Below are 16,537 nucleotides of genomic sequence, written 5' to 3' on the forward strand. Positions count from 1 at the left end.
GGACTGGGAATCAAACCCAGTTCTCCCAGTTTAGAGTGCACGCACTTAACCACTACACCAGACTGGTTCTTGAGGTGGCTGTCTCTTCCCAGCAAACCCTGGGTTGGGAGGTTGAAATGAATGCCCAGCTACTCCTTAGGCCCTTTACTAAGTACTACAGCCAGAAGTGCAGAACATCACAGCCTCAATTTACCCCAGTAGGAGAAGGGAAAGCATAGAAGAGGAACCTGTATCTTCTGAGAAGTCAAATGTACCTTGATGATGAACTTTTCTTTCAGTTGGGTTGGGGATGGCAGCTGATCGGCACTCGCTTCAATGGGCTTGGTGAGAAGCTGGTCCCCAAACACCTCCTTGAACACTTTAGACATATAGCGCTGCTGTTCTACACAGCAATGCTCCTCAATCGACAAAATCACAGGGAACCTTAAGACAAAAGGAAAACAAAGGAGAAAAGGAAGACGGATATTTTCTTTTCCCAGGCTGGTAAAGTGGGGTGACTAGACTGTATGCATATGTGCAAGCCTGCGCATAAGAACACCATTTAGATGATCTCTGAACGAGCTACACTGTTTTGCTTCACATAATCATAGCAAATGTGAATTAAAGCCCATGGATCTATTCCACTGGCACAGACTTTTTTTCTCTACACCAGAAGGAGCCTTTCCCAGACACACCGAAGTTCAGATTCCTGCATCAGGGAAAGGTCCTTCCATTATAACAAAGTGTTTCTGCTAGCAGAATGGCTCCATGGTTGGGTTCTAGACTAAACTTATGCTAACAGAAGGGGCGGTGCAATTTCCCCCCTATCCTTCTGCAGACTCATTCCCAATTTACCTCTTTCCATTCCTGAAGGTCCCCTGCCCCCCAGAAGCAGCATCTTGGGGGAATCAGTGGGTTGCAGAGGAAAAGTTCTGTTCTGCCGACAGAAGTGTCTTCTATCAATGGAAAATTTCGTCTAGACCCAGCCATATACATGTATTATAACAAGCACAGGCTTTGACAGGGATTTGAAGTTGCCACCTACATGGAAGCCCAACAACTGGTCTGTTCACCTGTCCTAGTTTAAAGCTTTACATGACCACATCTTTCTTTTCATATTCTCACCCTCCCTTCCCAGCACAATCTAATACATAATGCATTTCTAACCAGCGACATAATCATATTCCATATGAGTTCTATATGAAGTCCCGGCAGGATTCCTATGGAAGATTAATGTCTCCTGTTTTAAAAGGCAACACAGTATCATTGTCCTTATAGCAAAAAAACATACTTCTTGATTTATTAACAGGGAAAATCTCCTCATTAAAAATATACTGAATACCTACTCGGACGTTACAAATGCATGCTCCTTGATTGCCTGCACAACATCATCAAATTTAATTTTTGTTGTCCGTGTCCATCCGTGATAAATTATCGGCTTCCCATCAGGACCATCCCAGCAGTCCACTAGTGTAGGGAATGGAGGAAACAGAAATGTGGTATTTAGGTCACAATATATCATTTCCAGGGGTGGAATTCTAGCAGGATCTCCTTTGCATATTAGGCCACACAACCCTGATGTAGCCAATCCTCCAAGAGCTTGCAAGAGTTTTTGTAAACTCTTGGAAGATTGGCTACATCGGGGGTTGTGGCCTAATATGCAAAAGAGATCCTGCTAGAATTCCAACCCTGATCATTTCCAATGTTTCAAGATTGTTTGAGCTGAAAGCAGCAGGAGCATGCCCTGACCTGGAGAGCCCAGGTTAGACCAGTCTCATCATAACTCAGAAACTAAGCAGGGTCAGTCCTAGTCAGTACATGGATCGGAGACCACCAAGGAATTCCAGGGTTGCCATGCAGAGGCAGGCAATGGAAAACCTCTAAACATTGCTTGCCTTGAAAACCCTACAGAGTCACCATAAGTTGGCTGCTGCTTGACAAAAAATAAAAAGTATAAGGCTTACATAGTCCGCTCGTATGCAGCACAAATTCATTGCGCTAAAAAATGTGTCGGTAGTTGTGAGTGTATTACTTTGAAAATCATTTTTTATAATGAGAGGGAGCAATTTCTCATTAGGCAAAATGAGGAACATCACAGAAACCTTCCTGGTATACCAGGAGAAAGGCCACCACCACTACTTCAACATTTATGCCCACCTTCTTCATGTGCTCAGACTGCTTCTCTATAGTTTACTGAGAAAGATGAAACAAGAGAGGGTGCAAACCTTGTCTGGAGGAAGGGAAAAAGTTATGTCTGAACCAACACACCATCACATGTGATATTCTCCAGTAACTGCACTGAATACCAAAGCCCCTGGCAAAGTTCCACAAATATCAAAGAAAATGAAGAGTGAAATAAGACTATGGTGCAGAAATTTAACAAAATGCTTTCATTTCTTCTCACTACCATAATAGAAGAAGAATTGTAGATTTATACCCCACCCTTCTCCCTGAATCAGAGGGGCTTACAGTCTCCTGTATCTTCTCCCCCCACAACAGAGACCCTGTGAGGTGGGTGGGGCTGAGAGGACTCTCACAACAGCTGCCATTTCAAGGACAACCTCTACCAGAGCTATGGCTAACCCAAGGCCACTCCAGCAGGTGCAAGTGGAGGAGTGGGGAAACAAACCCAGTTCTCCCAGATAAGAGTCCGCAAACTTAACCACTACACCAAACTGGCTCTCCTACATCAAACTAGTAGAGATGATTATGTTTGAACATCCACAAACAGGTAACTCACACTCAATACATCGGCATCCCATTCGAAGGCACCTAATGTAAGCTTCTGGTGAAGATTCACTACGAAGTTGGTCTCCTGTGAGGTATCTATACCACAAAGGAAAGCATTAGAAGGAGGGAGGCAGCCCTTGTAATTGATCAGGGAGGGAGATTTCTAGCAACTTACGTATTATGTGAAGAAGAAATCCAGTAGTGAGATAAAGGGTTATTCATATCCTGGGGATCTATCGAATCATACTTATCATCCCAGATAGTATTTTCTTTTGAAAAAAGGTAAGTAAGAAACTGAAATTCAAAGACAGAGACACAAATACATTTTGGGGGGTTTTTTACAACTTTCACAACTGAAATAATAACCCCCCCCCCCAAAAAAAAGTATTCTCAGAAATTATAAAAGCCGTCTTATCTTACCTCATCAACATAAAGGAAAGGTTCATCCGTTTCTCTCATAGTGTCATCTATAAATTTAGACATTCGTTCTCTTACTTTATTCAGATCCTGGGCCCAAGATTCCTAAAATATTCCCAAAAACAGTAACTGAAAGCATTTTTTCTTTAAAACTTATGCTCATATAGTGCAAAGATAGTGCATAAAATGCAACAAAATTTATAAACACCTCCCCCCCCCCTCAAATTTGCTTTTCACAAGATTTCATGGTATATTCTCATTATTCTATAGATTCATTAGCTCCTTAGAATTTAAAAAACACAGGTCATAACTTCGGACAACTTAATGGGCAAATGGAAAAGAAGCAAGCCTATATGCAAGGATATGTTTTGAAAGCTTTCATGATCACGCAGAGGAATGGAGTCATTGCTTTTCCATTCAAAGACAGTTTACTTATTCAATTAGGCAATCCACTGCAGTAAAACCTTTCAAAATCCCCTGTGTACATTTTCCTATTGTGCATCATACATATGACTGCCCAGTACCACAGTAATGATTCTTTAATGGATTAAAACAAAAAACAAAAACAAAAATTAGCAGAAGATACTATTTTCACTTCATACAATGACTGTTTTCTAATGCTGTAATTCTAAATGCACTGCATTATTCACTGGAGGTCCTCTGCTGTCTGACTGAATTTTTTTTTTAATATTTTGTAATCCCCCTTGAGTTTCAGCAAGAAAGGTGAACTTTAATGATGTAAATGAGTAAGTGATCCACCTTGAACCAATACCAATATCAGAAGTTGATATAATCATTAATTTTGATCTAGCCATACATGTATCAGGTCTAAGCTTCAAACTAAGCTTCCTGCTAGACATGGGCATGAACTGAACCAAAAATCATGATTTGTGCATGAACGGATTTGTGGTTTGTTCTGAACTGGTCCAGACCTTGGTGCTTTGTTTGGTTCATTTTTGCAGTTCATTTTCCTAGACAGCCTGGTGCTGATTCAATCAGTTCTTAGGGAATGCTGCAGGTGGACTTCTGGGAACTGTGGAAACACCAATAGCAGCTTGACTGGCAGCTCTGGGAGCCAATCATAGAGGTCCCATTCTGTAGCACAAAGTTGTCATAAAAGCTGAAGTTGAGTTTTCCTGGGGGCGCCTGCTTTCGAAGGGCTATAACTCAGATATTCTAAATCTAATTTTCTCCAAGCTTGGAGGGTGGGTGGAGGAAAGCCTGCTGAAGACTCCCAGTGAATTTTACACCTCCTGACCAAACCAACCAATGAAACATGAACCAGGTCAGAAATCAAACGAAACATCATTTTCCCTAGTTCGTGCCCATCCCTACTTCCTACATAATATAGAAGAGAAAGAATTAGACAAGTCTCCCACAAATCCACCACTTTCTTATATATGCAATTGGAGAGAACATTTTTCAGGCAATGTTATCGACACAGTCGCTATTGCACTTTACCATACATATGGTGAGCTGAGATGAACGAAAGTTCTAGAATCATCCTACCTGCTGCTCATGTAGCAAAAATCTCTGGAAGTCATGCAAATGTACTGCAGAAGCTTCAGGGCGATCTGTGTTTCTACAACAGAAAAGAGTATACCATTAAAACAGCATCAGTGAAACCACCTATACAGAAATTGGTATGTATTATGGTTATTGTGAAATCAAAATATGGGGGTAGTGGGGATGGGGAATGTATTAATGCAAATCTTCACTGTACCAGATTGTATTTCAGCCATCTACTGACTAGCTTAGAAAACTTCAGCATTATAAATTCAATCTGCCAAGGAGATATTTTTTCCATTTGCCAACTGGGTGAACACTCATGCTACTGCTTATGAGCTGTATGTCTTAAACCACATCACCGCACAAATCTTGCCTCACTAATCAATGTACTGAAACAGCAGGATTCCAAAAGTTTACATCTCAAAGAAGCTTCAGAGACAATAAAATTCAAAAATTGAAATGTGCATAAAAATGCATGTTAAGATGTCTCACCCTAGAAAGAACATAGTGGAATCCTTCTTGAATTCATCAAGAATCTGGGAGTGAAACAACAAATAAAACATATAAGTGTTCTACTGCAGAGGAAAGTATGATGTAAGGCAAATTTACAGTAAAAACTCTCTTATTCCAGCCCTCCCTTATTCAGCAAATACACTCGCTTCTTCCTATTCCTTCAAAGTAATGCAGATATTTCATAACAGAGACATTTATTCTCCTGAACCTTCAAAAAACAAAAGAAGGAACTAAAGCACCATGCTTGTATGCAACACAGGGTGGAAGACTTGCATTCCAGGAAAATGTTGTACTATTTTAAAGTAGCTAACACTTGCGGTTAAGACATCATCTGCCCTCAAAAATGTGGGATAAGAGGTCCATATTTACCACTTTCTGTTGCTCAAACATAAGCTTCTTATAGAACAGATGAAATTGCTCAAAGCTAAGTTCTTCTTTCACAGTCTTCAGTTCCTGTGAAAATAAAGTATTTCTTTAGGTATTTTATACCCTGCTTTTCTCCCCAATGAGGACCCAAAGTGGCTTATAACTGCATTCTGCCCTCCTTCATTTTATCTTTGCAACAACAACCCTATGAGGTAGGTTAGGCTGAATGAACTTATGCTAGCCAAAGTGATCCAAATGCTACCTTTAGATACTTCCACACATTAAAATCCGTTGGGGGCTGTGTCATTTCTAAGACAATGGGTAACACTGCACAAATTGGAGCCAAATATGTGGTTGGCACATACTTACTGCTAACTTATCCTTTAAGAACTTCACACTGCTCACTTTGAAGTTTGCTAAAGGAAGGACAGTCTTCAGTTCCCTAAGGCTGATGCTGAAAATAGGAGAATAAAGAGTACAATGAACAGCAAAGTTGTTACAGCAAGGTGATGAAGCAGCATGGATCTTGTTTCATCAGCAGATGTGGCAAACACCAGATTAATTCAATACTTTTGAATATACATATGGGGAGACTAGACAGGAAATGTTGTAATTTAATAGCACAATGGCTGTTTGGGTGTGCACAAACAAACCCCAATATGCTGAGTTCTTTGATATCTCCAGCTAAAATGATGCTAGGTGGACCTTGGAGAGCAGCTCCTGTCCAGAACAGACAACACTGTCTGGGGCAGTGATACCCTGTATTCTTGGTGCTTGCGGGTGGGGGGGGCAACAGTGGGAGGGCTTCTAGTGTCCTGGCCCCATTAATGGACCTCCTGATGACACCTGGGTTTTTTGGCCACTGTGTGACAGTGCTGGACTGGATGGGCCATTGGCCTGATCCAACACGGCTTCTCTTATGCTCTTATACAGGACAATTGCTTGACCCCCACACACACATAAAATGGATCTGTCGGGGGGGGGGGGGGGAAGAGAACTGGACAAAACACAAGAAAGGCAGTTTCCCAACATATGGCTTTCAATAGGGATGGGCACAGACCTGAACAACAAGCCAAAGTCCAGCCCAGACTTTGCCAAGTTTGGGACTCACAAGCCAAGGTCTGGAGAATACGCCTTCCCCAGACACTCATCCCGAGCTTTTCAGCCAGGCTCGGGATTGCATTCAGCATGGTGTACTCCCACCACTTCCAAGAAGCATAGTCGCGCCCTCCCACCGAGCATGCCCACATTTTCTGGAAGTGACACAAGCGTGTCACCAACACACTTGTATCACTTTCAGAAAATGTAAGCATGCTAGGGGCAGGGCCCAACACTTACCTGGATGTAGTGGGCATGCATTGCTTCTGGGTAATGCGGTCATGCTGGGGGGGAGGGGGGAGGTGAGCTGATGCTGTTTGAACCACTTCTATTTGGGCTGGGGTTTGGGCTCAGGGGTTCCGTCCAGGGCCGCCTGGCAAGCGAGTCCCAACCCAAACCAGGAGTTTCCATCTGTGCCCATCCCTACTTTTCAATGTAAAGCCACAGTGTGTGGGTGAGGGGGTCAGCAAAACTGAGTGGAATACCAGCAGTGTGTGAGCATGCTTTACCTCTTCCTTGCAGGCCAGTTTTCCAGTCAGAATTCAGCATTCCTAGCTGTTTACCCATCTACAGACACTTTTTTCCAGGGCTTTTTTACGCAGAAACGCACAGGAACGCAGTTCTGGCTGGCTTGACATCAGGGGGTGTGGCCTAATATGCAAATGAATTCCTGCTGGGCTTTTGCTACAAAAAAGCCCTGTGTGAAACAATGGTGGTGTTGGGAGTGTGGCCTAATATGCAAATAAGTTCCTGTTGGGCTTTTTCTACAACAAAAGCCCTGCTTTTTTCTATTTTGAGTGGGAAAGCAATTTGGGGAGGAATCCTTTGACAAGACAGCCCCCAGAAAAAAGGTAAAGCATTCATCCACACATCAGCTGTTTCACCATTCCACTCTGCATCCCCTCTGCATTTCACTCTGCATCCTTTCAGTAAAACCCAAACAAACAAACCTCCCACCCACCAGAAAACCATTCACACACCTCCTCTGAGTTGCCCCTTATTAATAATAGTAAGTTTTTATTTATACCCCGCCCTCCCTGCCGAAGCAGGCTCAGGGCGGCTTACAAGACATGATATAAAATATCACGATATAACAATAAAACAAAATAATACAGTCAATAAACAAAACAATATAAATTATACAATATATAAGTTAACACTAAAATCATCAATCTAAAAACAGCATAAAGGTGCTACCGTCACAGTATATACAAGATGGCTTGATGATAATTCCAGGTTTGTCTTAAAAGGCTAGTTGGAAGAGGCCGGTTTTGCAAGCCCTATTAGATTGTGACAGAGCTCTCTCTCTCTCTCTCTCTCTCTCAAGGAAAGGAAACATGTGACAAGCTAAAGGCGTAGGCCTCATGTTCAAAGGTCAGGCTGACTTGCTATGGTTTTAACACCCTACAGGCTTTGTTGATGTAAAATGCCTAGAATTCACCTTGCTAAAATTGTAGCAGAGTTTAGCACACACAAACTTATAAATACCCAATCAGGAAAACCATTCTCCAGTCCCTTACTAATCTCTCTCTCTGACACCAGTCCTCCTGTTGTTATGCCAGGCTTTAACCAATATTTCTTCCTTCTTTCCAGCCTTGAAATTATTGGCAACACAGGGAACTAACATGTGCAAGTGCAGCAAGTCTGGATTCTGCTCACAAGCATAGCACAAGGTGATGAGGGGCTTCAGCTGCCCTTCCTGTGCCATTTTCCTAATCCAAAATGGCTATGGGGGGCGGGGGGGAGAGTCTGTTTGACACACTTTGGGACTACTCATGTACTGGCGGTAGCACATGGAGCTCTAGAGGAGGCCCCACAGTGCCCTCCTCACAGTGGGTTTTAACTAAGGGAAATGGGACAGGACAGAGAGCTGAAGCCCCTCTCTAAGTGCCAGACATGAGAGTCACATCTTGCTGTGCAGCATTTGCAACATTCAGGGCTTTTTCTGAGCAGGCACACAGAGAAACAAAGTTCCGGATTGCTTTGCACCAGGGGGTGTGGCCTAATATGCAAATGAGTCCCTGCTGGGCTTTTTCTTTTTAAAAAGCCCTGTGCAAAACAATGGTGATGTCAGAGGATGTGGCCTGATATGCAAATTGGTTCCTGCTGGACTTTTTCTACCAAAAAAAGCCCTGCAAACATCAGTTCCTGGATCTTACATGTGACACAAGTCGGGGTGGGGGATCACCCAGCTCATGTCACATCTGCCATTTGGTTGAGTTCTTAGTATCAAGCTATATGATACAGCAAGAGACTCATGGATCAGGTTGGAGTTTTTAAAACTTAAAAGCAGCTGGGTGATTGAAAAGGAGTGAGCATCAGAGGACATGCTGATGATAACCCTTTACCTCCCCAGTAACATTTCCTGATCTATTCCCATCCTCACGCTACTCTTTGCCCTGCAGGAGGATACATACGCAGCTATGAATTGAGAAAATGGCACAAAGAAAACATTTTAAAAATCACAATCCAGTGCCAATGTTACTCCCTCCCCATTTTAAAAATGCAGGATATCCAGATCACAGATGTTCCACGTCACTTCTAATTTGGCATGCTCTTTCACAGGCATGTTAGCCGTGACCCTTTAAGCAGGAAATATTGGGGGCTGAACCCCAAATGTGCTGCATGCAAAGTGTGAGCCATCAGGATTCTGTAGTTTATAGATGTCATAACCTTCTTCCTGATTCTACTTGGAAAGCAAGCGGGCCTGCCTCAATTTTAACTTCCTTAATCTTGGGGTAATATCAGCTGTGTTGCTGTTCTGTCGTGCAAACACAACACAACAAAAATTATTATGGTCAGATAGGACACAGTTTACGGCAGCTGCAAAGGCTTTTCTGTCCCACGGATCCCCTCTGCGTCACAATTGTTCCTTATTGCGGTGTTTCTTATCAAAACACAGATGCAAGCACAGAGGTGTGTGCTGCCATAAACGAAAGCATGCTAAAGTTGGCACCTTGTCCTTCCTTCCCCTCTGTGAAAAACTCAAGCTCAATTAAACAAATTCTCTTGCTTCGGAACCTGAAAGTAAGTCCTGAATCAACCTCTGCTTGCTAGTGATGCAACCAGATGCCCAGAACTAGAGATTGTTAGAGTTGTGTCATTTCCTGCAAAACCTCTGCCACAATAAGTCTGTGTTTTGTGCCTTCCTTAGGAAACAAAAAAATTAGAGGAAATGTTTCTATTATATGCACCGAATGAAAGCAACAAGGATTAAATACTGATATAAAGAGTAGATGAAAACGCTCTGTAGCGTAGGAGCTAAAGTTTCTATAAGCAGCAACATCCTGTTTCCTTGCATTCTATAGCAAAATCTACAAAATGGATCCTTGCAGGAACACAATACCATTCAAACAGTACAGTCTTAAATGGAGTTATACTCTTCTGGGATGCTGAATGGTCTTCTGGGTGTAACAATGTTCATGGTTGCAATGAAAACTGATGAAGTAGGTAAACCAGTGCAGACATTATTCCTGAGACAGTGTGAAGATCATAACTGTATGTATTGCAATTATACTGCATGTGGAGGTTGAACACTAAATGCAGAATCAATCCGAAATTTTTGTTTATTTGCAAAAAAACAGGTTTCCTACCTGTAACTGATGATCTTCGAGTGGTCATCTGTGCAGTCACACTGATGGGATATAGGCGCCCGCGCCGATCTCGATCGGTATTCTTGAAAGCTGCGGATTTCCGCGCCCCAGGCCCAGTGCGCATGCGCAGAAGCCCCACCGCGCATGCTCACAGGGACCGGAGCGGACATCCCGCCAGTTCCTTCTGACCGCTGCGTAAGCCCTTAGAGATGGACCGGCAGCGGAGGGGAAGGAGGGCGGGTAGTGTGACTGCACAGATGACCACTCGAAGATCATCAGTTACAGGTAGGAAACCTGTTTATCTTCTTCGTGGTCTCTGTGCATCACACTGATGGGAGATTAGCAAGCCAGAGTCCTACCTGGAGGAGGGTGCAACGGTCCATCAGCGAGAAACCTCTTGAAGCACCGCACGGCCCACTGATACACGTCTACGCCAGTCCAGGTCCAACGCATAATGGCTCACAAACGTATGCGAGGAGGACCAAGTGGCAGCATCACAAATGTCTTTCAGTGGTATTCCTCTCATAAAGGCTGCCGAGGTCGCTAGGGCTCTAGTGGAATGAGCTCTAACCTGTCTTGGCAGGGGTTGTTTGTTCAACAGGTAGCACAGTTTTATAGTCTCAGTTATCCACTTCGAGATCCGCTGTGGCGAAACTCTCACACCTTGCGACGTTGTGGAATATGAGACAAAGAGTCTAGGGTCCTTACGTTCAGGCCTTACTCTATGTAAGTAAAAGGAGAGTGCCCTCTTCACATCTAGTGTATGGAGTCTCCTTTCCGACTCCGTACTTGGATTAGGAAAGTACGTGGGTAGGTAAATTTCCGCGTTCAGGTGAAAGGCGGAGGTTACTTTCGGGAGAAAGGTTATATCAGGGCGTAGCCCCACTCCCTCCGCGCTGAATCTCAAATATGGGTCGTCGCAGCGCAGCGCTGCCAGTTCACCGACCCTGCGAGCAGAGGTAACGGCCACTAAGAAGGCTGTCTTCCAGGATAGTAATTGCAAGGAACATGTCGCCATAGGCTCGAAGGGTTTCCCTGTTAAAGCCCGCAACACTGCTGGGAGGTCCCAAGCAGGAGCAGGGACTCGTACCGCGGGGTACAATCTTGCCAGGCCCTTTAAGAACCGTTTCGTATCAGGGTGTGAGAACACCGAGTGGCCTTCAAGTTGCTCATGATTAGCCGATATGGCGGCTAAGTACACTCTCACAGATGACACTGTCAGTCCCTTGTCAAGGAGTGAGAGTAGAAAGTCTAGTATTAGTGGGAGACCTGCAGTCTTGGGTTCCCTGTTAGTTCTAATCACAAATTGGCTAAACCTCGCCCATTTATATCCATACGATTTCCTAGTGGATGATTTTCTACTGTTTAGCATGACATCCAGGGCTCTATCAGATAACCTTGTCACGCCAGTCTCCACGCCGTGAGTTTCAAGTGAGGCACGTCGTGGTGAATCACTCGTCCCTCGTGTGATAGCAGAAGGTCTGAGTTCGTTGGAAAGTGGTGGAACATTCCGCCGGACAGCTTCAGTATCGGGGAGAACCATTGTTGTCTGGGCCACCATGGTGTGATGAGGATCCCCTTGGGGCGTTCGAATTGAATCTTGTGAACCACCCTTGTGATTAGTGGGATCGGTGGGAAGAGGTACACATGTAAGCGAGCCCATGGGATCAGTAACCCGTCTCCTAACGATAGAGGGTCCGCACCCCCTCTGCAGCAAAATTTGGCGCATTTCGAGGTGTTGCGTGTGGCGAAGACATCCACTTCCGGTGTGCCCCACTTCTGGAATACCGGTTGGAGGAACTCCCAATTGAGTTCCCACTCGTGGAGTGAGGCCCCTCCTCGACTGAGGTAATCTGCACAGGCATTCAGATTGCCCGGGAAGTGCGTGGCTACTAGGGTAGCGTCCGATTCTCTGCAGATTTCCCAAATCTTTAGTGCTAGAAGGCATAACTTTCGTGAGACTGTACCGCCCTGCCTGTTCACGTAAGATAGGGCTGTGGTGTTGTCTGTCAAGATCGCTACTGTTTTCCCCACAATTAGGTGTCTGAATGAGAGAATGGCATGATGTATGGCCAGCAGCTCCAGGAAATTGATGTGGTAGCGCAGAAGATTCTGAGGCCATCTGCCCCCCACACACATGCCTTCTGCGTGTGCTCCCCAGCCCCATAAGGATGCATCCGTCGTTATGGTCAACGTAGGGGTCTGTCTGTGGAACGGGGCCCCTTGGAGGAGGTTGTGCTCCTCCTGCCACCAGGATAGGGTCCAGACTACCGTCGCAGGGACAGTCAGTTGGCGCGAGGGGAGATCTGTCTGACAGTTGAACACGCACAGGAACCACAACTGTAGTATTCGCATGTGGAACCTGGCGAATTTCAGCACTGCTGTTGTCGCTGCCATCAGTCCCAGGAGGCGTTGGACTTGGAACGCTGTGACTGTAGGGTTGGTTAGGAATACATGAATCAGAGACCTGATGTCCTCCGCCCTTTGTGTCGGGAGGAATGCCTTGCAGGTTTGTGAGTCCAGAATGGCCCCTATGAACCGTACCCTCTGAGAGGGCTGCAGTGCCGATTTCTTTAGGTTGACCTGTAAGCCTAAGTTTCGCAGAAGGGTTAAGGTGACCTCTATATGTAGTAATAGAGGTTGTGAGCTTGCCACCAGCAGCCAATCGTCTATGTAAGGAAAGATAGTGATTCCTTGTAAACGTAGATGGGCTGCCACCACCACCATAGTTTTTGTAAACACTCTCGGTGCCGTGGAGAGGCCAAAGGGCAAAGCTTTGTATTGGTAGTGGGAGTCTCCAATTGCAAACCTGAGAAACTTCCTGCAGTCCTGATGTATCGTTACATGAAAGTAGGCGTCTTGCAGGTCTAGCGTGGCCATCCAATCGCCTTGGTTCAGGAGGGGTAGGATGTTTTGCAGAGAGACCATTCTGAATTTTTGGTTTGGAATGAACTGGTTCAGGCCTCTTAGGTCCATAATGGGTCGAAGGCCTCCATCCTTTTTGGGAATGGTAAAATAGCGGGAGTAGAAGCCTTGTCCCATCTGGTTGGTTGGTACCCGTTCTATTGCGTCTTTTAGGAGAAGGGATTGAACCTCTGTCCTTAGTGTGGGGGATACCCTGGTGTGGATGACTGTGGGAACTGTCGGGTTTTCTCTGAATTCTATTTGATAACCCATCCGGATTATCGACAACACCCATTTGTCCGTAGTGATTGTGGACCATGCCCGGTAATATGGGAAGAGTCTGGTACGGTCCGGGTCCAAAGGGGAGGGGGTAAAACGGGGGGAAGGGCAGTCAAAGACCCTGTTTAGACGGTCTATTCCCTTTTTGTCTGGATTGCTGTGACGGAGTAGGTGAGTACTTCGTTTTGGGGTTGTACGGAGGTTTGGAGTAAGATGTGGAGCCTTTGGGCCTCCATTGTTGTTCTGCGGGTTGCTTGGAGAACGGCTTCTTACTCCACGGTTTGTTCCAGGAACGTCTGCTTTGGGTCCTAGATGAGATGGGAACCCCCAAATTGCGAGATGTTTTAATGCTTTTATCCATCTCCTGTAGTGTGGCATCTGTAGTGGAGCTGAATAATCCACTTCCATCGAATGGGAGATCTTCGATGCAGGATTGAGTATCCGGCTGGAGCGCTGTAGATCTCAGCCAAGAGTGACGTCTTAAGGTGATCGCTGAGGTAAGTGTCTTTGCTGCAATGTCACCTGCGTGTTTTGCCGAATTGATTTGTTGTTTTGCTAATGCAATGCCTTCCCTTTGTATCTTCTTCATTGCCTGTTTAGTTTGTTCGGACAGGTCTGGTAGAGCCGATAATTGGTCCCATAGGGCGTATTGGTAACGGCCCATACACGCTCCATAATTTGCAACTTTTATTCCTAACGAACCTGCTGTGTAGAACCTTCTGCCCAGGTTATCTAGCTTTTTTCCCTCTTTGTCTGGGGGAGCAGCGTGTGTCTTTCTGGCCTTCGAGGATGACGCTACTACTACCGAGTTTGGTTTCGGGTGTGTAAATAAAAACTCTGCTGTGGACTCCTGGACTCGGTACATATGGTCCAGCCTTCGGGAGCTTATCGGTGTTGAAGCTGGTTTGTCCCACGACGATTTTGTGGTGTGGAGCATGACTGTTGTAAGCGGTAAAGCGACGGCCGTCGAGGTGTCTAGCTGGACGACATCGAACACGTTGTCGGTAACTACCGGCTCCGGCTGGACCGTCGGTAGCGACAGGGTGTGTGCCATCCGTTTAATTAGGTCCCCGTACGATTTTAGGTCCTCGGATGGGGATATGGGGAGTTCCTCGCCCACCTTACTCGATGGTGCCGGTTCCTCTGGGGAGGAAATGTCTTGGACTTCCCGGGGGGAGCCTTCCTCCGATCTGGGGGAGCCTTCTATGGACTCCGAGTGCTCCGAAGAATGTCTGGGCGTCTCCGACGCTCTCGGCGACTCAGGGGTCTTCCGGCTCTCCGAACTCCGCCGTCGAGGGGAAGTTTTCTGTGTCTTTGGCGGTGTGTCAGGTGGTTTGGACACCGACGCCGACGCTGTGTGTCTTGGTCGGTAAGATGTCCGGGATCTGACCGAGGCTTCGGACTGCTGGTCCCAATCTAGGTGTCTAGGTGGGAACCAGGGAAACATGGAGGGCATAGGGCAAGACCCATATAGGTATTGCCATTGCCTCTGATCCCACGACATTGGGGGCGGTGGTTTCCGAGGAGAGCGATCTCTGTTGCGAGAGCTTTCCTCTGAATCTCGGGATCGATGTCGGCCCCGAGGGCTACGCCGAGGGCTGCTTGAGTCGTCGCGCCTGGGATCTTTCCTGGGCGTGGTGGATCGATCCTTCTTGGGGCTTCGGGTTCGCCGCTCGTCAGGGCTGACCGACGGGTCTCGGGCCGGTGTTCGGGGCTGAGCAGTGTCCTCTACAGTATGTATTTCTAGTGGACTGCCCTCCGCTCCCGACCGTTGCGACAGATCGAAGTCGCGGTCCGAATCCGAAGAGATGGCGATTTGTGTCGACATCGATGCCAGTGTCGGGGGGCTTGGACGGCGGCGAGGGGAAGCGAACAGCTTCAACGGCGGTACTCTCGCTGCCGATTCCGACGGCGACGTCGGGAGCGAAGTCGCGGACGATCGATGTTTGTCCGACTTTTTCCTCTTCTTCGCTTCCGACTGGAGTCCCTTCTCCTCCCTTAGCCGTTTTGCAGGAGTGGAGGAGGCGGACTTTGATGCCGAGCCCGTTTTAGTGGGGCGATCGGCGTCGGGGGCACTCTTGTCGGTGCCGAGCGATTCTGATGTCGACGGCTTGTGCGACGGCGCCGACATTTTCTTAGGCGACAGAGCTTTCTCCATCAGTGCCGCCGCCAAACGGCCCGCGCGGTTTTTCTTCGTCTGGCGGGAAAACTTCGCGCAGTGAGCACACGCGTCAGGGATGTGTGCTTCTCCTAGGCAAAAAAGGCAAAGAACGTGCCCGTCTGTGGGAGCGATTTTGCTGCCGCAGTTCTTGCACCGTTTGAAAAATCCCCACCGTTGTTCCATGCGGGGGGGGGGGGAAAGGGCGGGAAGAGAGATTTGAGGAGAAAGTCCCGAAAAGATTTAGTCTTCCCGCTCCCTAGTCTTTACAAAGACTGTTGTGTGGTCCAAGCCAAAACAAAATTTGTCAAAATCCAAAAGAAAAACAACTTCCAAGAAAGGATTCCACCGACCGTGGCGAGAGATCGACTGATCCAAGCGGCGGTCAGAAGAGAACTGGCGGGATGTCCGCTCCGGTCCCTGTGAGCATGCGCGGTGGGGCTTCTGCGCATGCGCACTGGGCCTGGGGCGCGGAAATCCGCAGCTTTCAAGAATACCGATCGAGATCGGCGCGGGCGCCTATATCCCATCAGTGTGATGCACAGAGACCACGAAGAAGATCACATCTCTACTAATTCCAGATTTCCAGAAGCATTATTTTTTGAAGCTATGTCTAACACAATTAAAGTAAAAACCAAGACAGTCCTAGCGTGTCTAATACAGATAACTGAACAGAAGACAGGATCTTTACCTGTTTCTTCTTGACTGATCGACAGAGTAGATTTGCTTCCTCAGCCAGCTTTAAAGAACAAACATAGCAATGATAAAAGTTAACAGTGAACAACTGATCAAACTCCTATAGCTGTTTCAACCCATGCTGGTACAAAGAAGCAGAAACTGCTCTAGTTCAATCTGAAATCAGTACTCATTAAAGACAGAAAGGCCAACTAGCTGTTTAAAATACCAAATTTTCCCTTCCAATTACCATAGCTCTTCAGTCATCATCTTCTTGTTCAACACTTTTATAAACAACAGGTAGTAACGAGGCTGA

At 46.3% G+C, this 16,537-nt stretch overlaps 1 protein-coding gene across 1 annotated transcript in view; it reads right to left on the bottom strand.

Moving 5' to 3' along the window:
• PLCG2 (phospholipase C gamma 2) overlaps positions 1–16,537 on the bottom strand; it is an 89,089-nt gene that overhangs the window by 45,953 nt on the left and 26,599 nt on the right. Inside the window, exons 4-13 of the mRNA XM_060254524.1 lie at positions 16,238–16,285; positions 5,884–5,968; positions 5,518–5,601; positions 5,128–5,171; positions 4,636–4,708; positions 3,130–3,231; positions 2,885–3,003; positions 2,720–2,805; positions 1,326–1,446; positions 255–423 (exon numbers count right to left, since the gene is read on the bottom strand). Of these exons, the coding sequence (XP_060110507.1) occupies positions 255–423; positions 1,326–1,446; positions 2,720–2,805; positions 2,885–3,003; positions 3,130–3,231; positions 4,636–4,708; positions 5,128–5,171; positions 5,518–5,601; positions 5,884–5,968; positions 16,238–16,285 (931 nt within the window). The remainder of the gene's footprint in view (positions 1–254; positions 424–1,325; positions 1,447–2,719; positions 2,806–2,884; positions 3,004–3,129; positions 3,232–4,635; positions 4,709–5,127; positions 5,172–5,517; positions 5,602–5,883; positions 5,969–16,237; positions 16,286–16,537) is intronic.

This window comes from Heteronotia binoei, chromosome 14 (genome assembly GCF_032191835.1).
Source record: "Heteronotia binoei isolate CCM8104 ecotype False Entrance Well chromosome 14, APGP_CSIRO_Hbin_v1, whole genome shotgun sequence".
Taxonomy (NCBI): Eukaryota; Metazoa; Chordata; class Lepidosauria; order Squamata; family Gekkonidae; genus Heteronotia; species Heteronotia binoei.